A 27,581-nucleotide genomic window follows, 5' to 3' on the forward strand; every position below is an offset into this window, starting at 1 on the left:
GTACCTAGTATATAGGATAACATTGGAGACCGAGAGCTTTCTAGTGAAAATGGCTATTAATTTTCCTTGGCTTAGCCAAAAACTTAAAACTTTGGCCCACTGTGCAAACAAACTGGCTCTTCGTTTAAAATGTGGAAACAAATAAAAGCATGCCCAAGCCCTCTCTGAGTAACTGGCCCTTAAGAGACTCTGCTGCTGTCTAGGACAAGCAGATGGTAAAACTGCAATTCCCACGTTACCTCTGTGCTCATCTCACAAAGACTTTCCCCTCCTGGGATGAGACTACTACAATTCATTATCAGTACTACCATAAGTTGAAAGCACAGAAATCCTCTACTCGCCTCAAAGCTCCTGCGTTAACTTGGATAGAAGAGCTCCTTGGGACAAAGCCACCTTATTTCTAGGAATGAACACACCAGTGAAGCATTTCAGATTCTGAAGTCCCAACATGGAACTTTCCTTCCTATTTCCAGTGTACTATAGAGACCTAACACCTTATGAAAAAATGTCATTGTCACACTTCCCCTACACAGCATGACCAGTCTATTGAGTACCAGTTCTGCACTTTGAAGCAGCTCTCTTCCACAAGCAGCTCATCGCCATCTCTCATACATATTCTTCTATATACCCTGGTCCCGGCTTACCACAGTAGTGTGACCTGTCTCCCCAGAAGCAGGCAAAAAAAGCACATACAACATAAAACACAGGTACACTTCCGTTTTTCCTCAAACCTCTAAGGAAACTCAGCACTCAGAGTGCCTAGTCCTTAGCATTTCAAGAAGGGAAACTACTTTTTGTGAGCTTCAGTTCAAAATTTCTATAAATCCCACTCCTGAAAGTTACCAGCCAGTGAAGTCTGAGGTTTCTACTTACGTAATTATATTCCCTAGAAATAACCCAAAAAAGCAGAGGAGGAATATTTCATGTGGGAAAAAAATAAAAAGCAGAAAGATCTTAAAATGCTGCAGAAACTACCAAAGTTTTTGCTGCAAATGCACAACACTCAGCTTCCTATCTGAGACTAAAGCTGCCACAGAAGTCTGGAGGATTTTAATATTTACCTGATATTTATGTTCAAAGCAAGATTAAGTGACTTAACAGATATAGCTCATAAGCTCTCAGGTCACATACTATCTTTGTGCTACCCACATACAATAGCAGACAGTGATTTTGGGTAGTCCTCTGGTACCACAACACGAACCACAATAGATTATACAAGAACAGAGGCATCCAGAATTACAGCTTCTCTGTAGACAGCAATGATGCAATACCTTTTCATCTTTAGTTAATGTTTTGTATAATAAACTTAGTATGAATAACAGTATTTATATATCACAGAGCACTTTTTATTTCTAGAACTCAAGCATCTTTAAAGGATGGTCATGGCATTACTCATTCTCCACACGAGGAATCAGATTCCTGCACAACTACCAGGAATATGTAAGCAGAGAGCTAAGAAAGGCTGGTTAGGTTAAGTTCTAGACTATTACCCAACTCAGAAGACAATGAGGGATGCATTTCCCAGCAGTGCCAAAGAAGGCAACATGGGGTTCAGCACCGATCAAAGGGCACTCCTCCTAAACCCAAGAATACTCAACTGAATCCAAGACAGGCCTGTACAGCTCAGACATGTTCTATTCTAAGTCTTATTAGAGCAGCAATGCAGTTCTGCCTAGAAAATCATGATAATGACATCCACCAAAAGACAGACGTATCAAGGTCACAGTTAGCAAGGAACTAAGCCAGTGGTTCTTATCCCAGGGTCACGCTCCCTATAAACACTGAGAATCAGATCTGATGAACCTGTTCCTTTGCCATAAAAATCAAAGTATCAAACTCTTACACATGCTCTAAGAGGAACAGAATATCACCCCCCTGTCTACCTAATGGGACCCATCTCTGGAACGTTCAAAAAGCTGACAGGAGCAGTCTCACTGTCCTAGAACTTAATCTCACTTATTGGTGGGGAACTACAGTACAACAGACATGAAGTGACTTACATCAGGTACAGCCAGGGTATCTGAAGACACAGCTCAGTGTCTTAACCACAACGCCAATCCTTCTTCGTTCTGCTGTGCAGCCCGTGCTGAGTAGCACCAGCCCCAGGATCTGCACCCATCCTTCAGAAGAGCCTCTTTCAGTGGTTGCTGCAGAGCGTGCCTCTGGCTCCCAAAGCCTTGCCCACACCACTGTTCTGCACAGGGGCAGGCAGGCAGCATCTACCAAAAAGCCCATTTGTAAACCCTTCTTCCACGACAGAAATAACATGATCCTGGCACAAGTGAGAGGTAATGCCTGTATGTGGGCTTCTTACAGGACAGGAAACTCATTAGTCACTGATTATGTTTCCAGCTGCAGTGCTCAGCATATCCTGGGAACCATGCGTTAGGACACAGGCACTGCACCAGGGAGCTTTCCTCCCCCATACCATGCCTATTATAGCGGGAATTAAGCTTACAAATACTGGTCTCCTTTGCCAAAAGAAAAATAGAAGTCACACAGGGGCTACATGTGTCTTACTTTCATCAAAAGTGACAAAGGAAGATCACCCTACTGTGGCAGGCAATGCCCAGTCTCTTGAATTCTTCAGCAGCTTATGAAGATAATTGGCTCCAGAAGGGTTAAGGAAATGGAGAAAAACCCTTAAACCAGGCAGCAGCCTCTGATGCACAATCTGAAGGAGAACAGTGCTGCTTTTCCAGCACCCCCATAGATCTGCCAATTCCTACTTGGGCAATTGCTACACAGCTCTGAGCTGCAGAGAAACCTATTAAAGGCCATTACTCAGGCTTGAAAAGCAGTAATCAGTGTGAGCTCCAACTAGCACTGGTAAGTGGGCATCTAGTGTGGAGTGACAGGCGGGTGCTGCCATCCCCGTGGGCTGCTTTCAAACCACTGACCACCTGTGGGTAGCAGCCAGAAAATAATGACAAGTCATTAATAACCCATAGGCTTGGTGTCCCACCTTCCGTCTGAGGAGTCCCAAGTGCCTGTCAGGACTTAATTAAACCTCACAGCTGTAAGGAAGGTAAACATTGTGTTCTCAAGATTTTGCAGTTGGGAAAACTAAGGCACTTAGATGCCATTGTCAGCATTACTAAGAATCACTCAAAATTTGACAGTATTCAGATGTTCTGAGCATTAACAAACCCACCAGCTTAAGAGTGATTGCTTTGAAAGGGACACAGAATAAGGAACCCCATCTCCTCATTTCAAAAGGCTTGTGTTTAAAATCCCTGTTGCCACGACTTACTCCAAGTCATGCAGTGAATCAGTGTGTAGAACTTGAAAGGACACAAGTCCTGGCTTCCAGCATGAGCAGCCACTCATATTTTGTTAATTTTTTGGATGCAGCACAGCCTTTTTACCATCAGTTTTGGGGGAATAAATAGGAAAAAATTCCAATTTTTGTACCACAGTCTGCTTCTAGTCCCTTTCCCCAAAATAGATTTTGCACATGCTAACCAAAGGTTAGACTAGTAAAGCATTACCTTTTTCTGAGTAAAGTCCCATGGGTTTACAAGGGCAACAGTGACAGCAAAATCCAGTCTACACTCTCTCACTGCTGCAGGTAATTTTCAGTGACAAAAGTAAGATCACTTTCTAAAGCTTTAGGTAAACAAGAGCTATTCTGCAGGAGAGGAGGGGGGACGACATCTTTTTTTAGCTGAGGTTTTTGGTAAACCAAGCTGCTGAGAATTTCCTGTGACAGTATGTGCTGAAATGCAAAATGGAATGGATTTGCTGAAAGCAGCAGCTAAGCAGGCCATTTGAAAGAAGCATTTCACCTTCCTCTACTGCACATATCGGAGCTGTTAATGTGTATTTGATGGCATTGTTAACACACCCACTTTCGATCCAGGAAGCTAAAGGAGCAGCTCGAAAGCTCCCTTTTGCACAGAGTACTGAGAACCTGCCTGACTAACCCTGCCCCTGCCCCTCCAGCTGCTGGGGCTTCTATTAAATACTTTGAGATATTCATGTATGCTCATTTCCCAAACCCTAATCTTTATAGCAGCCCGCTGGCAAGATCACAAACTCCTGAATTTCACAGGGGAAGCAGAGGAGAAGCAGTCAACACAGTTGGTCCTGCTGGTCCCACCAGTGCTGTTGGCACCAAGGCTACTCCAGGGCCACATTCCAGCTCTGTAAGTAAATTCCTCATTGGCAACCAGAGTCTCCTTTTGTCAAGGAAAACAAATATTATATGTGGAAAAAAGAATAAAAAAAATCAAATGAGAAACCATCACCACCTGCCATTGCCTGGGGGCATCCCAAGCTGGCACTGCTTTAAAGAGCATGTATAAAGGAACCAACCATGTCCTCATTCAGTAGCAGGAGATTCCTAAATGCATTCCTAGAAGACTGAAGAGCTTTTATATCTGCCCACACCGTATGACTCAGACCTGATGCTGCACTTTTCAGTTGGAGGGCCCCACCAGTGGGTACGGCGAACATATGCCTTGATACAGAAGAACATCACTACAGAGTGATGGGAGAAGCCCTCAAGGTAGCAAGGGCAACCCGAGCAAGTATCCCAAGCCACAGATAGCTTGCCAGACCACCTCAGAGCTGTCAACCCTTCTGTTGGGCCACAAGAGTGGAGCAAGGCAGTGACCACTGGTGCTCTAAGCCCCAAATCACTGGTAGAAGAGAGGGGTAGCAGCCTTGGGATGAACAAGGAAGAACACCGCACTGCAAGGCACGCCAGGCTGTGCTTCCATAAGTACCAGCAGTAAACCAAAACCAAAGCCTGTTGACCTCCATCAGCACATCTGGGCAGGAGTGACCCCATCCCTGCCTGGGCTCTTGGGGCAGCCCAGCTCCTCCAGCTCCCTACAGCCAGAGCTCCAGGCTCCCCACACTGCCAGGTCAGTCATCACACTTACATGACTTCCCCACCTATCCTTTAGCTGGGATGTATGGATGCACACGTGTGTATACAAGTAAGTATGCATGTGTAGTTATGCAATCCCTCCTCACCAAAATGTAAAGTCAAAAAGAATCAGAAAAGACCACTGAACAATCCATAGTCTTGCTCTTCTGTGCTAGATTTCTCCATGAAACACAGGCCTGTGATGCTCTTTATTTATACAGTAGAATGATGTCCAGTTATTTTCTTGTTTTCCGTTCAATATTCTTCAGCTTTAGTTAATTTCACAGACCAGGGAACAGAGATTATCCTATTCTTCCACCAAATCTAGCTCAATAGGATTCTTTCCACCCTATTTCCCAGATGTACGTTTGATTTTCTAATGTTCGCCCTGATACAATAGTCCTTCAGCTTGCTCTGCTTTACATAGCCTCTTTTGAGTCCCTTGTCCTCCCCGCAGCAGAGCTGGAAGGCAAGTAACTGAGCATCCCTGTTCTGAGCCAGCCCCTGCATGTTTCTCAGCCACACAGGCTAACAGAGGCTCTGTTGTGCTCCGCACCCATAGAAACGTACCAGCCAAGCGAGTAAAAGGCAGAGGATAGATTCGTAGTATACAATGTTAGCGCTATCAAAATACAGCTGGGCCTAAAGAGCCTATTCACAAGCTCTAGATCGTGCTCAAAAAGTAAATAAGGTGTCTCGAGCACAGCTGCCTTGAAAATGCAGCTTGGTAAAACAAGTTAAAAGGCCATCTTACAAAGTAGCATGGGATACTGCGTTTGTTCTCTTATTGCCCTCACACACCCAAAGAAAAATTGAAGACAGTGAAGTTTAAACACCAAATCTTAATAACTAGAAAAAAGCCATAATGATATTTTGCCAAAAGCCAGAGGGTTGCAACTTATTTGCCCTAACTGATGGAAAGTAGGGCTAATTTTAAGTCTGTTTTCAGGCATGAAAATCACCCAGCCAGACAAGCCCAGCACAAGGCCCCCTGAATCACAACTACCCCAAGAGAGCACCTGATGGACCCCACTGCTGTAGCTCTATAACCCCTTCACCCAAAAGCAAAGGTGATGAAATATACGTATTCTGGGTACAGAATAGCCATAGGGCAGAGAAGAAAGATACCATCATCTTTGCTTGATCCTTGTTTCAAAGCTCCACTGCGGAAGGACAAGTCTGAAGCCGAAAAGAAGCAAAGCAGCAGCACTCAACTATTATGGAGTTTTTCCTCCAGGATAGCACTATAGACAACCAGCAAGTAACTTGCCAGGCTCTCATGGGGAAGCAGAGAGCTTCTGATATCACAAGCGACCCTGGAGCAGCAAGCAGACAGCTGTGTGGCTCAGAGGCACAAACTCCCTGCTTCCTCCCAGGAAGAATCTATTCCTGACCTGCATTTGACTTTATGAAGACAGGAGATATCCTACGCCTCCATACAAGATATGAGGAAGAGATGCATCTTCGCACAGAGTTCTAAGGAAATTTTTTTCTCCATTAACTTTGCTAGAGTTTGTTTCTTCATCATCTGCCCTGTTCATAGTTTCTCTCGTTAGCAATCACTTAATTTTATTATCAAATCTGAAAAGCTGTAATCCTCCCTACCGAACTTCAGAAAAATGATGTTGAATTTAATATGCAGTAGTAGTTTTATAAAACTAGCAGTCCACCAGAGAACCTTTCCTTTGACTCCAAAATGTGTGCGCAGGAAAGCAAGGCTAAGAATTTACATTAATGAAAAAGAGAGAGATGCTACCAAAGCTGGTCAGCTTCCACCTCAGTCTGCCCAAACCATAACAGTGGAGACATCACTATTGACCTTTTGGGGCAATACTTTTAAACAGATGCCACTGCAAACATTTTAGCTCATTTTGAAATCTCTGGTTCTCATGACAAGTTTTTAGCCTTGGGGGTAACATAAAAAGACAAACTCTCACACACACAAAAAAAAAAAGCAGGGAGAGGGACAGCACACTGTTGCTGCTAACAAGGAAATGGAATGACAATTTGTTTGTGACACCTTACCTTATCCCCTGGCTGTGGTCTCATAAGAGAGACTTGATCATAGCCACGTCGAACCAAAGCCCATAGTGCATCAAGTTTGCCCTGAAATAAAAATCATATGAGATGACCAAGAAAGCTTGGGATAACATAATGAAATTAAACTACAGCTGAGCTGATGCAGCCTTTCTGTATTAAACTGTATGAAAGCTGCTCCTCTGCTTTTGTCCTGTGCATGCTGGAGAGCCAGAACAGAGACCTCAATGTGGTAACACATACCTTAGACCCAGTGGGCCAAACTCACCCTGCTCAAAACTCACTGAAGATGACGAGCTTAATGAGAACAGCACCTAACTGTACCTCTTTATGGAGTTATATTAACAACAGGCAGAACAATGAAAGCGTTCTGTACTGGATAAACAGCCACAAGACCTAGGCAGGCATTAAAATTCACAGGTACTTTCCAGCCAACAAATTCAAGCACTGTTAAACCCATCTATGAACCAGCCACGGCAGGATGGGGAGTGGGGACCTCATTCCTGCACCCACAAAGCGCTGGTTTGGGACTCGGCCACGGGTTTCTGGGATGAGTGCAGTGCGTTCCTGCCTCCATCAGCACGAGCCCTCCAGCTTCCTTAGCTGTAAGCTGAGATAACAGCTCTGGGGTTGTGTGAGGATACATACATTAGGGACGGGGAGACATCAGATACTATAATGACACAGGAGAAATGAGGATGAAAAAGCACGGAGAGACTGAGTGACTTACCCAAAATCAAACACTACATCTTGTGGCTGAACTAGAAGGGAACAGAGCTGAATCCCAACCCCAGGCCTTAGCCACATTGCAGCTGAAGCAAGGACAGGGTGCTCCAGCTGATCCTCCTTGTATGCTGCTTTAAATCAGCATACAACTGGGACCTTTCCCGGAAGAGATGGGATATCTGCTGCTGCAACCCAGTTTGTGCAAAAGTACCAAAAAGGGTTGAGACAAGAGCAGGAAGATTTCTGCTCCTGCCCAACAACACACTCCATTCTTCCCCACCCCACCCCGCCACCAAAACAGTGGCAACACAGGGCCTGGGGCAACACACGTTCCAAGAAATAGGCAAAGTTGAGGAATATCAGCCACTTTTCTATATATAAGCTCTCCCAGCTCCACCATAAGAAAGGTTGCACTATGGAGGCAGGATGTAGTAGCATGTAGGACATAAGACTTTGTCAAACCCAGGGGCAGGCTTGTTACCTTGATTGGAGTGTACCACTTCCGCTGAGAAGGCGGTTTTCTCACATGAGGCTTTTTTGGCTTGGGTTCCCATGGCTCATACTCCTGCTCTGGCAGCTTAATAATAGCATTTTTGGGTTTCTCCAGTTTTGCTCCTTCCTCTGTTGATCCTTTGTCTCCCCACCGCACCTAAAGCCAGGAGAGCACATTGTAAGTACAGACATTTCCGTGGTCCCTCCCCTAAGCAGGTGCTTTTTGCAGATACTAATCTAGTTCCATCAGGTAATCCAAATACCTCCAGACACAAAGCCAGATTTATGTAGGCACCCAATTGTCACTGTAATCAGAGATACGCATTTAAGAGTCAAATATTTTCTCGTGAAAGCAGTCTGAACTACCAGCATTTGCACCTTCTGGCAACAAAAGGTGTTGTGGGAAGTTGCAACATCCAGGGCAGATTAACTTATTTTCAAGTGAAATACAAAGCACTGCTCTGCTAGGACACAGGTGTCATTTGCTTCCCATTGACTCACCCAAAAAGCAGGCAGCAGCACTAGCTGAAGAAAGGCAGTCTTTATAAATAGCCTTATGCTGATTAGTTCAAAAATGAAAAAAGGGTCAGGGAGAAGGACTAGAATGCCTTCTTAAGAGCAGCAGCTCTCAGACTTGTGTGTAGCTCCTACTAAAAACATCTTTTCCAAATGCACAGCCACAAAAGGGGACAGTAACTTTATCCTCACTTAGTACCTCACTCACTCAGTACACTACTTATCTCAACCTGAAATTCTGCTTTTGTAGTCTGGCTCAAGTAGAAATGTTATCCTACATTCAAGGGCAACATGGGATCCATGGGGGCTACTCAGCCTCAAGGATAGTAATTCTGAACAGAATTGTTAAGGATATTAAGATGCATTATTTTTACTGCAGACTTTCAGGGACTTGCTGAGAAGCCATTGCTTTCATTCTATCAGCCCTAGTTTGGTCCAGAACCTCAGCTGGCTTACATTAGCCCACCTCCCTCAGCTACCTACTAGATGAGGTAGGAGTTTCTGGTGTGGCATCACTAAAAGTCATAATTAGGGCCTCAGCAGATATGAGTGAGTGATAACTCCCTTAACTAGTTCTCTTGGTTAGAAATATTAAATTGATTTCACTAACATTACGGTGATCTACAGGAGTTAGTAGCTGATCACAGCATTATCAAATGGCTCCCCAGAATGTATGCATCATAGGATAGCACAAGACATGTTTCTTTCACAGTAACGCTTCACCTCACTTTACACGCGAAGACTGACTTGTGCATGAACCCTAGGGCAAGATTTGATTTATAGGACAATTTCAACTCAGAATCAAGAGTGAAATTTTTCCCTGACAAATTTTTGTGCATGCTCATTTTGTTAATGCTCAACTGAAAAAAAAAATCATTGTTTATAATTCCCCAAACCAACTGCTTCCAGCCAGGAACAGTGTAGACAATATCCTCAAATACTACTTTTTTTCCTCAAATATAAGACAAGCTTCTTTACTGTTAGGGTAACAGAGCACTGGATCAGGGATTATGGAGTCTCCTCCTCTGGAGATATTCAAAACATGGCTGGATGCAATCCTGTGCAACATGCTCTAGGTGACCCTGCTTGAGCTGGGGGTTAGACTAAATGATCTCTAGAGGTCCCTTCCAACCTGAGCAATTCTGTGATTCAAAACCAGCATAACTCTGCAGTAGACAAGAGAACTGGAGCCAACTGCATTGACCGAAGAGTTAGATTCAGTAACTCAGAACTTCTTTTGGTGCTTGTCCCATTTCTTAACCTGCAAATTTTCTCCTGCTCATAATGCTAGATTCAATTAATTACTCATGCAAATGTGCCAGATTGATGTCTGATACTTGGAGGTCAGGTGCAATCAGGTGGACAAGCCTTAATTAAATCAGCCTCTACTCCAATGAAGTAGGTGTGGGTTTTGTTTTTAAACACAAACACATTATTAAAGTTAAGCACATTTGCACTGATTTTCACAACAGCAAAGAAAAACCCAAATACCTCCATCCTCTTAATTCCACCAACACCTCGGCCTCCGTAATAAGATGCATCCACAGTTGGCCACTTTTTCTTTGGCAATCCATCTTCATCATCTGATTCCTGTGGGAAAGAGATGGGGGAGATGTTACTGTTGTTCTCACATAAACGGGAAACAAATGAACATCCTATGGTCCAATCCTTGGATATCTGGCTTTGTGTGTTATACTTACTTGCTGACAAAAAACAAAAGTGTCTTGTCTCTGCAGCTGCAATTTTATCTGAGAACTGCCTATTCCTCTCTCCTCTTCAGGCAGCTTTTACTTAGTCAAATATGCATTGAGCTTCAAAATCAACTGACTTTTAAGGGACGGCAAAGTGCAGATGAATTGTACATTATACTGGCTTGCCACTACGCTGTGCAGAAAATGCCACAATCAGCTAACCCAAAGAAATCATTTATTAATTGTGCTTTTAAAACTAAATGTCACCTAACAGGGAAAAAGCTACCACTGTGAGATTTCTAACATGTGCATCAGGCCCTTTTCTCATGGCAGCTGTAACCAGTTGTTCTACGCTACTTGATTCTTTGCAGAGTCTGGCTCAAGCTGTTCAGTTTGGAGCTGGGACTGAGACTGGAGCACCTCCAAGTTTTCAGGAAGCTCAGATCCAGAGTTTTTGACCTGCGTTTCTAAACACTGCAGATTTTCTTCTGGAATGTGGGAGATTCTGAATCAGGGTTTTACTTCAGGTTCACTGTTCTGTTCTTGCTTAACTGAAAGCTGGCAAATATTTCTGGTTCAACAACCCAGGGAACACATCCCTAGCTCTATCATCTTGAGCTGTAGAAGTCACTGGGATTTCTCAGTCTCCCTGTCATTACACTGGAATCAAAGTGGCTGAAAGTCACACCGTAACACTTTCCCTGGCAGTCCCAAGAATACATATAGTTGAGGGAGGGGCTCAACAAGCCTCTTGTGAATGCTGCTGTTGGACTGGCCATGCGTAGCACTCAATTTTCATCAGTACAAGTATGGTTCTAGAAACACTGGAATTTTTATTTAAATAATAATTGACAAAATAAAAAAGTGAAATCCAAATACTAGAGAAAGACACAATTTGTTATTAGATTACTAGGCGACATTTTCTTGAAGTGGCCCTACATGTTTCTATTTTAATGTGAAAGGAATTGAGACTCCAAAAGCCAGTAATGTCTTTTTAAAAGCATGTCTTCATTTTTGTTTATTCATATTTAACTCTTAGGTTATGCCTTGGAGAAAGCTATTTCCATTCAGTGACATTTGAACTCTCAGCTATAGTTCACGGGTCAGTTCTTCCAACAAATTCTTAAGTACGGCCAGGCAAGACATTCCCATTACTGGTAAGGGATTTAGAGGTGTCCCCCTCAAGTCACAGAAATACACAAGGAAGTTATTGCATGCATGTTTTGATGTTGTTTTGGAAGAGTATAATGCACAAACCCATTTTGTGCCACATTAAAGACGGTAACCAGTGAACTACATCAGCAGTTTTGTTTCACTTCATTGGGAGCTTGAGTGCTACATAAGAAACCCTGCCTCTTCCATAGGATCTAACACAGATTTAAATTCTGTGTGTCTAACAACCCTTGTTACTGGAAAGCCTGACAGTTACAGGACAGTTAATTATGGCACATGCTTTTCCTGTTGATAAAGAATTTATACTAAATATCTCCTATACAGTGCATGATTTTTATTGCATATTCTCAAGTTAAATTGTCATAGTGCTGCTGCCCAGGACAAGTAACAGGATCACAGACACAGCAATGGTGGCCTCTTGCAACCTCAAAACAGCAGCTGTGGTTGTCTCCTGATATTCATGCCAAGTTACAGCAAATTAGCAGCAAACTGTAAGCTTCTCTTGTGGGTTAGGCAAGTATATTCCACCCTTTAACTGCCTGTGCTTAGGAAAGGAATAGAGGTTGGCATGAGCTTACTCTGGAAATGCTTTTATTTCTTGCTATTACTTCCACCAAAACAGTAGAGTGAAACCTAAGCTGGGGTCAGGGCCTTTGTGTGTTACTGTACCAAAAAGAGCTCAGTTCAACCCAGCCTCCAACAGCTCACAACCTAAATAGAGAAGGGCCAAGTGTCCTGCCAAGGGTCAGGCTGCAGCAGAACCACAGCCAGAGGCCGGTTCCTGCTCACTCTCCTGTAAAGCCACAAGAATGCGGCCTTCACTGTCTTTTCTTTCAGCAGGCAGACTTTGCTCTTTACTTCCAAAGGGGCTAAACTCCTGCTGAGAACAGCAGCTCTGCTGGAGGAGGGATGTTTTTGATGCTGGAGAAGCAAAGATTTTCCTACACACACCTGTGTGATGCACAGCAGAAGGAACAAAATACAGTATGAACTGTGGGTCTGTGGACTTCTGAGTTATGCAACTATTTTCTCTGTGGATGAAAATAGTCTTGCTGTACTTATATAAAGAGGCCAGAAGGCAGAAATAACTGCCCTGACCCAAGAGACTTCCTCTCTCAGCCTTCAGGGTGTCATTAAGACACCTCCAGGGCTGACGCTCCTGGGCAGCACGATGCACTACAGTGACTGCATACAGTGCAACAGCTCAGAAATAGCACACTTACAGGCTCCGGAGGTGGTGGTGGAGGTGGCTCCTTGATCACCTGGAATATATAAACAACAGGAGAAATCTGAGTTAATAGTAGGGCTCATCCATCCCAGTGCTACGCCCTCTCTGCTTTCATGCTTGTCATAGATGGGTTGCTCTGCTCTGTTCCCCCACATTCAATTCTCTTATTAGCCTCTCTGCTTTTCAGCAGAGAACATTAATGCAGATGAGAAGCTAAACCCATCAGATTGAACTATTCAGTTGGTGAAGTGCCCTCTTAAGTAACTCATAATACAGCTCCACATAGTTCTGCCTTAAAATGTCATGTGATTACCAAGCTAGTGCAAAATATTCATTCAGAGTCTGCAGTTCCTATGCATAAAAAAAGCTTATCTCTAGTGTTTAATAGCAGAGCTTATGTACATATTAGTAGATCAGTTCCATTATGCTCTTCCGCAGCAGGTGCCAAAGCTTGTTTTACAGAAGCATTGATCCCTGCAGAAACTTGGGCCAAGCTCAGACAACAGCAGGAAAAGGAACTGAAACCTCTTGAAGCTCTCACGTGCTGTTTATTTGGCTACTCCTATATATTTCATTTGATACCCTCTTCTGCAAACACTGCACTTGACCCTGCAAGTGTCACTCCTGTGAAAAACCTCAAGGGAATGACTGATTGCTCACTGCACGCAGCACCACAAACAGCAGACTATCGTTACTTGCACCCATAGCAACATTCATGCTGCAGCACCAGGACCACCACGTCGTAAAGAGACCAGGCTTCCAGCCCTGCCTGGTGCTTACTAGCCCCTGTGAAATGCCCATAACTTTCAGCTCCACACACATTAAACTCTGACTTGCATATTTAACAAATAATGCAAAAGCTCTTCTAATTTACAGGCGCTTCAAAAAATTGTGCAGGGAAATTGCATCACGTAACTTTCAAGGTATCTAGGCGTCGCTTCACCCAAACGCATGCAATTTAGACAGCTGGTCTATTTTTGGAATAGCAGTGTGGGCTGTGGGCATTTGCACCCTATATTACTCTGACTGTAGGTAAGATTAGATCTTGTCTGTGATGCATAATGGAATGCATTACAGAATCCATAACACTGCAGAGTCAAGCTACTTGGTCCACTACTACATGAAGAAACTAGAACTCCAAACCATTGTGATTGTTTTAGCAATAAGCCAAAAAAATGGAAATCAAGTAAAAATAAATAAATCTGTACTTACCACTGTGCAGCAAAGGGGCCAGAACCACCAAAGAAGAGCCAGAGCCAGCAGCAGAAAGAGAATCAGCAGAGCAATGAAAAGGATGGTTCCAGTCAGCTGCAAAAAAGATGATTGTTTCTGAGTTATCTCTGTATGCCAAAAATGAGACTGGAGCCCAGAATTTACACAATTAGATTGGGCAAAATGAGCCAGGTTTCCCTCACTACAAGGTCTCACTTAGGCAGTGCAGTACATCACTGTTATCATTAGGGTCTCATCAGGATGTAGCGTGACAAATGTGTATTTGAAGTCATGCTTCAGGGAAGCACCTCTTGTTTGTGATATGTATATCTGCAACTTATATATACATTTACAGTATGCCTATAGCTCAGTAGATTCAAGGGAACTAAAATTGTACACAAACCATTCCCAAGTCTGCGCTGACAGGTCCCTTAATACTGTCAGAAGGGCATTTCAAACTACATGGCCAGACTCAAGTAATCTTCCGTCACTAGAGATGCAGAATATACCATCGTTGATATGCAAAGAATGGGAATATTGGAGCTAGGAGCTTACAGGTAATTTAACATGTCAACATCATACAACAGAGCAAAACTTCTTATCTCAGCCTCAACAGCTCCCACGCCTGCCTCTGTTGCCTCTTGACTCAGACAGCACACAACCCCAGCCCGAGGACTTAGACAAACTAGTCATTAATGCTGCTGGTTCTTGGTAAGCTTCTTGGGACTGGTTTGACTTTTTAATAACATGCCGTGAGCTTAACCATTCCTCTTTCTTATATTCTATCTACCACTCCGCAGGTGGGAGTCTGGGGCTAGATAGTTAAGGAACTACATTCAAAACAGATGTCAAGTTTTCTCGAAAGAGTCTGGAATTTAAAAAGAAAAAAAGTGTTAAAACTTGAAATTAGCTTTTCCTGTGGAAATCCTGCTCTGAGTGCAAACAGTCCATCATTTCATGACAAGATGTGCTGACTGAGTATTGCTCTGGTGACTACAGGAAAGTAGGTCTTCAATGTGCTGCCTGGCTCCTGCAGAACACACAGAGCACATGGCTTTTTGGAAATTAAACATTTGATGCAGATGAGCAGTGGCAAGGTGAGACATGCAGTTTCCTTGGACTGCAATGGGCTCTGGGATGAGGTTAATATTAGCTCTGGTGATCCAAACCTGTGAAAAGAAACCTCTTCAATGGTAAACTGAGCTAAAGAGGTTTAATTCACCAGCAACAGGGATACCAGAGAACAGGAAAAACCCAGTAGCAAAATGAAGGACAGCCTAAGACTGGGAAGCAAAAAGAGCTTGAAGAAAGATCTGTGATTCAGGCTGAGGAAACATGAGATGGCTAGAGAAAAAGCTGTAAGATGCTTTGAAACAAGGATATGTGGGAGGTTAAATGGAAAGAAAGCAAGTCCCCATGCATGGAGGTTAAGGTCCATGAGATTTACCTTGTTAAATCTGAAAACTACTTGCTGAATTCCCATGACAAGACAACTCAAACTCATGCTTAGCCCCTTCTTTCAACAGGAGGAGTTCCCTTCATTGTTCCCAGTTGATTTGTTTTCCCCCCAGACAGCAAAAAGGCTGAGGGTGGAAAAGAAAGTATGGGCTGATAAGAGTTTTGCAAAGTCTGGATGAGATCTTGAGTGGCTGACTTGGGTGATATCTGCTCTTCCTCAGGCCAAATCCTAGATCTGTCGGACTGGCATGTTAAGACATGACTAACCCACCCACAGCTCCCATACCACGCTTAGGCATGGGCCCCAGTATCCCATAACTCTAGCACTGCATCACCATCCCTTTGCTGCTCTGCAACTTCTTGTCACGGATACAACAAACCAACCTGTTCTGAGATACATTACATAGCTCACATCATTTGTTAAGTCAGGGAGCAGGAGAAAGCCAAGATGGAATACCAGGTGTCCTGCCCAAAGGAATCCTGCTGGAAGACACTACCCAGCTGCAGCTCAGTGATGCCGTCCCCCTCTGGCCCACCCTCGGCTCCAAACAGCACTAACACATCAGGGAAATGGACACTTGGGAGACATCAACTCCCAGTGAAGCCAGTTCGCTGAGAAAAGAGTGATTAAAATCAAGTATAACTTTTAAGAGGCGTTTCTGCACTCCTTACAACAAATCCAAGAACGGCACCAATGCAGCACATGAGCCACATAGACGTACATACCACTGCTACTGTTACTCCAAACACACATTGCCTTCTTGTCCTGTTCCCAGGCATTGCTTTTCCCATGCTAAGTACTCATATAAATCACCAAGACATTTGCCAGGAGCAGCTCGGGAGCTGCTGGCAGCCAGAAGCTAGAGAGTCCTCTTTCAGTGATCGAATATACAAAGCATTGTAGTGAAGCTGGACTTTGAAAAAGGAAATAGCAGACTTCATGCAGCTGAACAGAAAGGAGCACAGGGATTGCACAGAGGCTTTAGGAGTAAAGTCAAGAGAAGATACTTACTGTACAGAAAGGACAGAAGCGCCAGCTGGGGAGGAGAGCTGAGCAGGCCAGCTGACGGCAGCTCACAGAAAAGGGAGCAGGAGAGGAAAGGAAATGGAGGGAGTCTCTAAAACAATAAGAGCGAAAGGCATGAGGTTAGGACAAAGTTGGAAAGCGAACCATCAGCCTTACTGCTTATGGACTGCAATTGGGATATGATCTTTCCTGCACCAGATGAGAATCAGGCCCCTTGTCTCCTTCATGTTCAATCTGCAGGAGCTGGGCAAAAAACGTGAGATTGACAGGACTGGAGATTGGAGTTCTCTCTTTATCCTATGGCTACTGAGAGGAAAGCTTCCTCCAACCACGTTCTGGCCTGAAGGAACCCCAACTAGGACTAAGACTTCAGCATCCATCAGAAAAATTACATATGGGTAACTAAATGCACCAGTTAACGCTTGTGTTTCACTGTGGACTCAAAAGGCTTCATGGTACCTGGGGTAGAAGGGAGTAAAGAGTGGAAATATAAAGCCTTAATGTAGAAAATTTTGAGGAAAGTTTGTAGAAAAAAATTTATATAAAAGGCAAAGCTGCAAAATCATGTCTGCTAGACTCTGCATCCTGACACCCTGGGCTGTTCCAGCAATCTGCTGTAAAATTTCCCAGCTGCATTGCTGAAAACATCAGAAAATCAAGTCTGCGAGCTCCACTTGCTGTTCCCATTCCTGTCTTTCTACTCTGCAGCTGTCAGAAAGGCCAACAATGATTACAAACCAATATGACAGCATTTGGTGTAGGCTATAAAAGTCCTTTAGACACTAACAATAATAATAAAGCCCAGCTTTGATACCAAATGCTTAGTACCAAGTACTTTGGCAAACTTTTAGTCCGCAAGCACAAGGCCCAATCTTTAGAGTAAACTGTTCTTAGCTTGCACCAGCTATCGTTGTTGCTTATTTCTACTCCATAGCAACGAAGAAAACCATTTATCTACTTGTAGTCAGCTTTTTTTTAAATTCTAAAATCAGATTTTGCTGAAAGAACACTTCTAGCTGCTGGTCCCTTACCCTCCCCTGTGGAAAAATGGTCTTCCTGACATCAGCCAGGATATGTGTAGCAAAGCCACTGCTGTCCCACAGCAGGACATGCTCCTTTAGCTGGGCAGCAGCCTTGTATCAGGAAGCTCACCACAGGATGTGATGCTGGTGTCTCTTTCTGCTCATCCCCCATGACACCAAGAGAAAAGCAGCTACCTCCTGTTGTTAAAAGTGTAAAAAAATGCCTTGGCAAGTCCTGAACTAGAGGTAAATTGTGGAGGTCTAACAACAAATGCAGTGAACTCCAACCACCAAAAAAATTAAAAAATGAAAGTTTAGAGGATCTTCCATGCTGTGGCCCTTCTATGTCAAAGCTCCAGAAGTTGTACATTTCACCTCAGATACCACAGGTGATCCCAATACTCAATAGCGTATTGCTTCTTGATGCTCTTTCTTCCATTTTCATGGATTCCCTTCCAGCCAAATCCTATCTATAAGGACATTTCTCTCCTGGGATAGAAACAGTCTCGGAGCCTTTTGTTGTAATTGTTTACTCCATAAATCTACCATGATCTAGCCATCATCAGTAATGATTTAGTCTTAACTAGCCTGGTTATTTTTCAAGGAATTGCTGGGATTCACTCAACAACTGTGATGCAGCAGCTGCAGGGAGCTCATGTTCAGTCAAGGAGGCTTTGCCTGAAGAGCCACCGCCTCTTTCCAAGGTCTCATGGTTTCTCTGTCAAGCCCCATTGCAATTACTTACACACTGTGTGCTGGTGATGCTGACAGAGCTGGAGATGAACGTTAGCCCGTTGTTCATGCTGACTTGTAGGAAAACCACCCTAAAGCACAAACAGATACACTTATTTTTAGTGTCATCTTTATACTCATTGTTCCCTTTATTCCGGCTGTGTTTTAGCCATTGGCTGATGAACATGCATGGATAACATGCCCTGCTGAGTCAAGGCATTATCGTGGCTTCAGGTGCTTACCTACCTCTGTCTCTCTGCTTGCCCAGGAGCCATCCTTTTTATGTTGGCTTAATTGAGTTGGGACATATGCTCTTTATTTAAAAGCCTCCATCCCACCTGGGGCAAAGGGCACTAGGACAGTAAGTTGTAACAGTCTCAGACATTTGCAATATTACCCTAGATAGCACAGGAAACCTTAAGACTTTGTTTTATTTTAAATCTTTCTGGAGATTAAAGAGACTGTCTTTTTTTTTCTTTTTAAAAGCTTATCTAAGTAAAGTCAGAGTATCTGCATGAGGTCAAGGGAAAAAAATCACTGAAATGACAGTGAAATTGAAACAGAATCTGGCCATAGGCATTCTCCAATATCAGAAAAAGGGTCTAAGGAGAAAAAAAAGTTTCCCCCACTACCCAAAAATAGGGAAGGGGAGGGAGACCCCAGTACAGTATTCAAGGACTCAGAAGATCACCAAGGAAGAAGTTACAGTCTTGTGCCACATCTATCTGAAGTCTGCAAGATCACAATGGCTGAACAATACCAACACTAACCAAAGCAGAACAGGGGCAAAATGAGAGCGACATCAACATCAGCAAAAGGATTCAAATCAAGCATCTTTTCAATCAAAATGAAAAGTCTGCTTGGAACTCAGTTAACTTTTGGCCTGGAAAAAACGAAACAGGAACAGAGAAGAAATTACACAGGCATCCTCAAAAATCCTCCCCCACCAGCATCTGAAATCCTCCCTCCCCGCTCTTCTCATTAACTCTAGCTTTCTCCAAGTCACCTCATGGCCGATAGCCTCCCAGCTACACTGGGTTCACAGGGGGAGACTTCCAAGATGTCTTATTAAACAGTCCCTCCCATGCAGAGCCCTCAAGTTCTGGAGATGTGGTGCAGAACAGCTGCAGCTAGCTGGACTACAGCTTCCTGGGCACGCTGCAGTGGGAAGGGCAATCCTAACACCCACTAGCATCCACAGAAACAGAGTGAGGCCTGACATCAATGATTACAATGACTCAGTGCGGCTGTATCTCCAGAGACTGCGCGTGACATGGGTCCAGTGATGTCAAGAGCTTTGTGGCACAGCTGATGTGGGAGTTTTTATCACCAGACTTATTTTTCATTGAATAGAACTGCGCTTGCTCATGCTAGGAGGGTATTTGGTACGCACAGGATTGCCCTAATCCCATTACAAAAATTAATCTTCTTAGTTTGGCACTTTGGGTAAAATTCCGAGCCCTTGGCTCAGTAATGACATCCTCATCCAAAGTCCCCTCTCTCCTGACACCTACTGGAAAGCAATACTTACTGTCCAGCATCTTCTATCACTGGAGCAGGGCAAAGCAGATAAGTATCATGAACAAGTGTTGGCTTTTCATCTGAAAAGGAATTAATATAACTGTCAGAAATGAGAAAAACCTCAAGCAACGACAGTTATTAGAGCTGTTCTTTCCTGCTTCTCCCATCCCAAGCACACCTGAAGACAGCTCATTTCCATGGCCTTATCCTGCCAAAGCAGGTAAGTTAGTGATGTGTTTTAGGGCCAGCCTGAGGGGGGAAAAAAAGCACAGCCAGCACAGATCAGTGTCTTATCACATCAGCTGCTGCAGACCTAACCCAAGGAAAACACAGTATGGAGGACATATGGAATTAGGGCAGTTTTTCTCCTTTGTACTTCCAGGTCAGCCCTAGCACTTGCAGTGTGAAATCTAGTCAAGGTGCCAGTGGGTTAGGAACAAGGAAGAAAGAGCCAGAAGTCGGGCTACCTGGTAAGCCACAAGAAACAAATCCCCTGCAAAGGGCATCTGTGAGTGTGACGGGAGTGAGACCACCAGAGTTTATTTAACACAGCCTCTATGTAGGCAGCAAGGATGGGAAATGAAGGAGCGATTCATGTGCACCCTCTCTAAGCGAATTCACTGCTAGGGAAGGCACCAGTCTGGCCGCAACAGAGTATGAAAGCCCCTACTGTGCTCAGCCAACAAGGGCAGCATATAGAGAGAAGGAGCCAAGCTCCCCTCCCCATGCCATGCTTCACCCTGCCAGACACACACTGCTTCTCACGAAGAAGAGAGGACTGCTGAGAAAATGGACACTCGATCTTTTTTGGCCATTCAGTCCTTTGCCTGGCTGCTGAGACAGCAAACAAAAGACCCCGTTGAGCACAGTGATTGCAGGGAGTTTCCACGTTACACATTCTCTGCGATAAGACCGGCAACTTGTGTCAGAGAGGAATGGAGCAGAGCTGAAGGGCCCTGCTTTATGGTAAGCATCTTCTGAATCAGTGACCAAATAGCTTTAACACACCACCAGGGCATCAAGACAGCATTATTTATTTTTTCTGGAGATGACCCAGGGAATAGGGAGCAATTTTATTTCCTTCCTGTTAAAGCGCGATAGCCAGTCCTTGCTGGCTGTATGTATCACACACGTGAATCATTACAGCAAGCCTGGAATTCACTGTGCAGCAGTATCTCCTGCATAAGCCCTCACAACACAATGCCCACAGGTTGTAAGAGCGAAAAAGGATGAATTTCAAGCTGCTAAATGCATATCCCCACCCATCTCCCCGACATCCACTGCAAGGGCTCCCCTGATACAGATGGGAGACAGGCTGCATCCCATGGGATGACAGCCAGTGGGGAACTGGAACCCCTCAGCCTGAAGACTTACTGATAGTAAGGCTGTCGTTGAGCTTGAAGCTGCAGAGTACCTGGTCGATATTTCTTGCATGATAAAAACCATTGCCTCTTACCACAACTTGAAAGGATTCTGTAAGTAAAAGCACAGAAGAGTTATGAGAAATAGCTCAAATGCAGCATTCCCTTCCACAGTGGTCTGAAGTACAACGTGACAACAGCTGTTCTCCACCCTGTGTCTGAATCAAAGTGTCCACGCTGACACTCAGTACTCAGCAGCAATAGCCAAGAGTATTACAGTGACGCTGGTGCTTTGCAGAGCAACATTCATCTCGAGGGTGCTCCCACAAGCATCCCACAGACCCTCAGTGCCTCAAAGATGCCACAGCAACACTGCGAGCCTGACTTGGCTGATGGTATCTCATGGTTCCTCCACAGCTTTGGGTGCAGATACCTGCTGTAATCACAAGCGCCAGGCTTTCCTCTTTTCTTCCCAGCAGATCACACTCTGCTCTCAAGCAGCAGCAGCTGCTCTGTTCAGTAAGACATGGACAAACAGGACTGCCCTCCTCGCCCCACCATGAAACAGAGGGGAAGGGTTTGTATCTGGCACAAGCCCTGGTGAAAGTCTTTCAGCACGTACAAGAACTGAACCTGTGTATAGCCCTGCTAGCATCTGCTGCACGTTTCTTACTTCTCCATAGCAAGGTTTTAGAACTATTATTAGTTCTATTATTTGTATTTATTAGTAAATATTAGTAACAACCTCCATGGGTAACACTTCTTCCCAGAGCTCTGACAATACCTGGACACCCATCTAAAATTTATTTTTTGTCTCTTGATTTTATAGAAAAGCAGCTTGATGAAATATAATCGCAGTTAGATCCTCCCCCTCTCCCCCCATACTAAATCTTAAAAGGCAGCAACCACAAAAACTTCACTGAGAGCTATTTCAGTGGTTTTGAAAAGATGAAAAAAAAAAAAGACTTTCAAAACAAAACGGTAAAAACTACATCTAGAGGTCTAGTCTTGTCAGGACAGGTTACCCCTCCTGCTCTTCTTTTCCCATCACTGCCGTTCTGCACAGTCACTTGTGAGAACTGACTTTGGAATAACCTGCCCATCAACACAAGCTGACAATTGAGTTTCAATCCCAGACTTGCTGGGAAACGCAGACAGCTGGTACAGGATTTGGTTGTTGCTGTTGAGAAGTCTGCCCCTTCAAATGCTCCTGAGCATTAACATGTTCTGGGTGATGGTCTGTTGAAATGGCTAATTCCATTTAATTTTGCGCCCTGGCTCTGGCTGCGTCCTTTTCTTCCTTAGTTACTGTCAAAAGCTGCAATCTACGAGCTGACAAGACAGCAAAGGGAAAAAGGTCAGCACTGAAATAACCGGGCAGCGCTGGCAGCGAGATGGTAGGTTGGAGCTGGTGTGCGCTGGCTGCGCTGTCGGCTTCGCTTCTGTGACTCTGATGAGAAGCTGACGGCTTGCATCCACACCTGGGAGTTGATGTGGCCAGTAGGATGCCACATCCAACAAAACCTTTCAATCACATCCACGCACCGTAAGCATAATCAAAGCAACGATGCTGTCAAACAGGATACGAGGCACCTCCACTGCGGCACTGATAGCCTGTTTACAGGCTGCACGTCTTGGTCACTTTAAATCAGAGGGAAGAGAAAGGACCCAACTCCGTTTCTCCAGAGTGGGGATGACAAATTTGCAGGGTCAAAAAGCATTAAGCATCAGATAGCTGTCATAACGCGACTAGATCAATTTGTAAACGGACTCACTGGATAGTTTGTCACAGAGAGCCAGAGCCCCAATAGGAATTGTCGTAATTCAGCTGCAACCACATGGAAATCGTTTCATCAGCAATTTACTAAACCTCTGGCAAATCAAAAATGAAGCTGAGAACACCAGTAATCAGCACAGTGGTAATTATGAGCTGCAAGAATAATTGTGAGCTGCAAGAATAATTGTGAGGAGTAGGTCAGTCTGCTCTAATCCCCAATAAAGACTGGCTTCCACTGAGCAACACAAAGCCTGTGTGCTTTCATAACAGATTCTAGAAATAAGTAATAATGTTGAATAAAATCGACACTGATTCCCCCCTCCTTACTCAGATAATATGCACACAAGAAATGCACAGATAGATCGACATTTCAAGGCTATAAACAAGCAAGCTGCTTTGCTGGAGAATGTCACAATATGTCACTTCCAAAAAAAATAAGTATTTTTTGATCAAAATTTCGAAATGCAGATTTTAGTTGTATATATTTTTTTAAAAAGAATAAAATTCCTCACTAAAAAAAGGGGGACAAACCTTACATTTCTACAAACTGTTATGTTCCAATTTTCACCCAGCTCTAAATGCACAGTATACATATTTTCCTATAGGATTTAATGACCATGTGATCTTATTTCTTACCTATATATTACCAATAAACTATATTCATGATTACCTAAATGTAACGTGCATTCAAATTTTTAGATTACTTCAGACGCCTGAGGGCTTTTCTGTGTTGAAGTCCAAATAATAAACGTTAAAAAGTCACATTACATATAGAAAAGGACTATTAAATGACTGTCCAGTGAACTGAACTCAGGATCTGGATTCACACTACCATGAAAAAGTTGTTCAATCCAAGGGGATCCCTTCCAGGAGACAATGGTGCTCACAGCTGTAAAGACAAACCTCTGGCTCTGTTGAAGTACATGGGATTGCTCAAAATAATAAAGCCAAGCACAAGCGTAAGTATTTGCAGCCACGTCCTGTAAAACTCTTGCAGTTCATTTCAGGTATGGCTTGCAGGACTAAGCCTGTAGTAAAAACTATTATGATCCCAATTCATGGTGTTAAAGACCATTTAACCCACATGTTGACAGCTTGCACCACTTAGACCTGCACTTGCTGCCTCCTCCTATTTTAAGCAAACCTTCAAGCACCTGAGATCCACATCTTCATGTCCTGGTGATTCAGCAACATGCTTTGCCCTGAGCCCACCTTTGCTGAATGACGTTTTCAGCAGGGACAGAACAAACCCCAGAATTTAAGCATCCTGCCGAGTTAGCAGCGTACACACAGACTGCTCCAGGCTGATGTGTACTGGTCTTGTTTGAAAGCTATGAAGATGCTGAAAAATACTGATACAAGCAAGTAATACAAAAAAAAAGAAAAAACTATTTTAAATACATTTTAATTATACTTGTGACAAACTAGTAAGCTTAGCAAGCCTGGCAAAAATAAATAAAATGGTTTGAGCTCAGTCAAGAACTGAGCTGGTTTGTTTTTCAAAACTGTTTTGCCCTTTTTGCTGAAAGACGTCAAAAAATTCCAAAATGAAAGATGTCAAAAGATTCCAAAAATCATATAATCACAGAATGGTTTGGGTTGGAGGGGACCTTAAAGACCATCTACCTCCAAATGCCCTGCCATGGACAGGGACACCAAAGGCAAACTTTTTCCTGAAAAGACAAGCACTTAAGCACTTTTGTAAGATATTTTCAATTTGAAAATTTGAAAAAAATGTTTTCAAATTCTATTCTTTATATGCTTAACATTACGCCAAATCACTACTGGAGCTGTCACACTTTCACCTGGCTGAAAGCAGTTTTTGATAAGCAAGAGAACTTGCAGTAAGTTGTTACGCAAAACAAAAATGACTCATACAGCAAGAAAAAATTTTGCTATAAAATAAAAAAGCTTTTAAGTTGTTTTGACTAATTCTGTAGAGTTTGAAAAGGAGATTTTTAAAAGCAAAATTATTCCCTTTTGAAATTTTCCACAGATTTTTTATGACAAACATCTGTTCCACACTTACATGTTTAAGAGTAGTTCAAAAGATACAAGGATATTTTGTTCTAAATTTAAATACTAAGGGCAAGATCATACTGCGATTGACATGTGGAAGTGGGTGAACAATTTCTCTTTTGTGCTATTTAATAGATTTTTCCTGAACCTCTTATTTTGTATCCTGCACTTGTATGCAGTCTTTTTTCAGTGGATGAGGAAGTGAACACAAGACATGAACATCAGATCTAAATAACCATGCCATAAACTATACTGTCCAGCAAACTTAAGGTGTCACTCTCTCTCTGCTGCAATAGCCTCTCAAGTACGCAAAAAAATAGCAAGCTGCTAAAGTAAACAGAACAAATACAAGTTAAATATACCAGACAGAAAAGGCACGAAGTTATCAGCAGCTCCTCTTGGGATTCTTCACATTTGCCTGTACCCTAATAGTTCTTTCAGTGCAAGTAAGTAAAACACTAATGCTTCAGAAAATGTCGGGTGTCTTGGCCTATGCAGTTAGCTAATTACATCTGGTTCAATAACCCTGAAGTTTCTGTGACTGTTCTGCAAAATCTTGTTCTAACTGTTGACAAGCCCTAGCAGATCTGAGGAACGCAATCTTTCCAGAAATTTGTGAGACGTCGCGTTAGGCACTAAGATAGCCTCTGGCAGTCTGACTTTGTATCACTTTTGTCTCCTCCTTCTGCTGAATGTTTTAAAGAGCAGTATCCCCAGATCTCCCAGTACTCTTTCACAGAGTTCTCCAAGCCAGTGTTTAGAGGCTACCTGTGTATTGACACCAGCTTCTTCTCAAGCTCAGAAGGGATGCACAAGGCTTCAAATGGAGCCCCAGGGGATCTCTCCAACACATCCACAGGCTTCATCTCTGACACTACATCAGGTAGTTGCTGACATTTCAGTGTCATTTGTTTGCCTTACCACACTGTTCTTGTGGAAGCTTACCTCCTGCACAAACACTGGATGGCTCAGCTGCTAGGATTTCAATGCAAGATTTCTTGAGAATCTGTAAGATTTAGACAAAGACATTTTTGGTGATCTTTTTATCTATGCTTTATTAACACAGTAACGAGTACCTTTTTTTAGGTTTCAGAATAGCCAACTTACTGAATCAATGGTTCCTCTAAGGGCATAAAAGCCTCCCGTAACTGGAAAAACATGATCGATGCTGTCAGCAATTGTTGACAGCTGCAAAGAAAGACAATCATAAATCATGAGGAAAATAAAATTACAGTGAATAAAACTGGGCCCCTTCATACTTGCTAAAAGACATCATACTGACACGAAATGATTTATGCCTCAAGTAATTAAATAAATGCCTTCAACTGATGCTGTTATTTCTGCACTAGTGTAACAAAAACAAAACAAGAAGCAAGCAAGCAAGATTACCTGAGTTTCATTGAAGTCTTTCACTCCAACACAATAAACAATAGCTCCAAAGCTTCTGGCTCTGTTGGCCTACATGAGAAAAAAAGACAGTAAATGCAAAGCCATATAATCAGTAGAGCCAAAACAGTAAATGCCTACACTTGAGCTAGTTTAGGTAAACATGAAGGAGACTTACTTCTTGTTCTGCATAATAAAACTGAACATCTTGCAACTCTCCATCCGTCAGAGCAATAATCACGCTAGCAGTCCGAACTCCTACATGGACAACAGTTAATAGAGCACATACAGATGACACAAGATTGAACAATCAAAGTAAGTGAAGTGACGCATGTCTCGTTGCTGACAAAAATAGAAAACCACAAGGCCAGACTCTCAGCCTGATCTGTATGGACTTTATTGGAGATGTACTGATCTACCCCAGCTGAAGGTCAGATGCACGGCAACATGCAACAAGCAGGAACCTACGCACTTCCATCACACAGAAGCAGCACTTAAGGGGGAGAACTGCTCTGGCAAGGTCCATGCACAAACTTTGTCCTGTGTAAAACGCAGTATCTGGCCAAGGCTATATCTAGACCCTTCACGTGGGGAAATGGCAAAATGGAAAATACTTCTCTAGAAGAGCACTGGCCAAAGACTGCTGGTATGAGACCTCTGCAAGAGGACCTTTCCTGCCACCTTACCCTCCCCTCCACCAGGTTTTAAAGCAGCAACCCCACTGAACACAGCATGAAAAGGTGCTTCCATAGGGGGGTTCAGTTCTATACTTCTCATGCAACAAAAGGTGTTAGTGAAGTTCATAGGATTTCTGAGAGTAAAAAAATGCAAGACCAGGTCCACTGGAGAAAATTCATGTCTTGTGCTAAGCCATTTCATGTCCCAGATAAGCTTATATGAAAAAAATGCACAGACTTTGGACAGCTATAAAAGTAATGTGGTATAGAATACAATATGACCTAGAAAAATGCAAGATATTAAAAATTTAATCCCAAATAATAAGCAAACTATGGTTCAACACACCATTCTGCTTCAATAGTTCTCACTAATGCATGCACACATTACTTTCAGGGAAGTATTTATTATTTTATCAGAATAATCTGGTACAGTTTCAAGTGTCTTTCCCCATACTGTCTGAAACTAAAGGCTGATTAGCTTTGACAGGTTTCTTATGCCATGCAGTCCTTCCCATGTCATGTCAACACAGACATAAAACCTTAAAAGTGACCTGCAACTTCGGAGGGGAAAAAAGCTTGGATTCCCATATTCATCATTTTTTTCTGCTGAGGATGCTTGAAAAAGGCCATAAAGAATCTGAACTTTGTTT

At 43.2% G+C, this 27,581-nt stretch overlaps 1 protein-coding gene across 1 annotated transcript in view; it reads right to left on the minus strand.

Annotated features, from left to right (window-relative positions):
• ANTXRL (ANTXR like) overlaps positions 1-27,581 on the minus strand; it is a 55,803-nt gene that overhangs the window by 13,143 nt on the left and 15,079 nt on the right. The window contains exons 6-17 of the mRNA XM_080596681.1: positions 26,433-26,512; positions 26,258-26,326; positions 25,976-26,056; positions 25,814-25,874; positions 21,086-21,184; positions 19,722-19,791; positions 18,204-18,282; positions 13,952-14,047; positions 12,735-12,773; positions 10,139-10,237; positions 8,121-8,288; positions 6,902-6,982 (exon numbers count right to left, since the gene is read on the minus strand). Of these exons, the coding sequence (XP_080452807.1) occupies positions 6,902-6,982; positions 8,121-8,288; positions 10,139-10,237; positions 12,735-12,773; positions 13,952-14,047; positions 18,204-18,282; positions 19,722-19,791; positions 21,086-21,184; positions 25,814-25,874; positions 25,976-26,056; positions 26,258-26,326; positions 26,433-26,512 (1,022 nt within the window). The remainder of the gene's footprint in view (positions 1-6,901; positions 6,983-8,120; positions 8,289-10,138; positions 10,238-12,734; positions 12,774-13,951; positions 14,048-18,203; positions 18,283-19,721; positions 19,792-21,085; positions 21,185-25,813; positions 25,875-25,975; positions 26,057-26,257; positions 26,327-26,432; positions 26,513-27,581) is intronic.

Source organism: Anser brachyrhynchus, assembly GCF_964034855.1.
Source record: "Anser brachyrhynchus genome assembly, chromosome: 6".
Lineage (NCBI taxonomy): Eukaryota > Metazoa > Chordata > Aves > Anseriformes > Anatidae > Anser > Anser brachyrhynchus.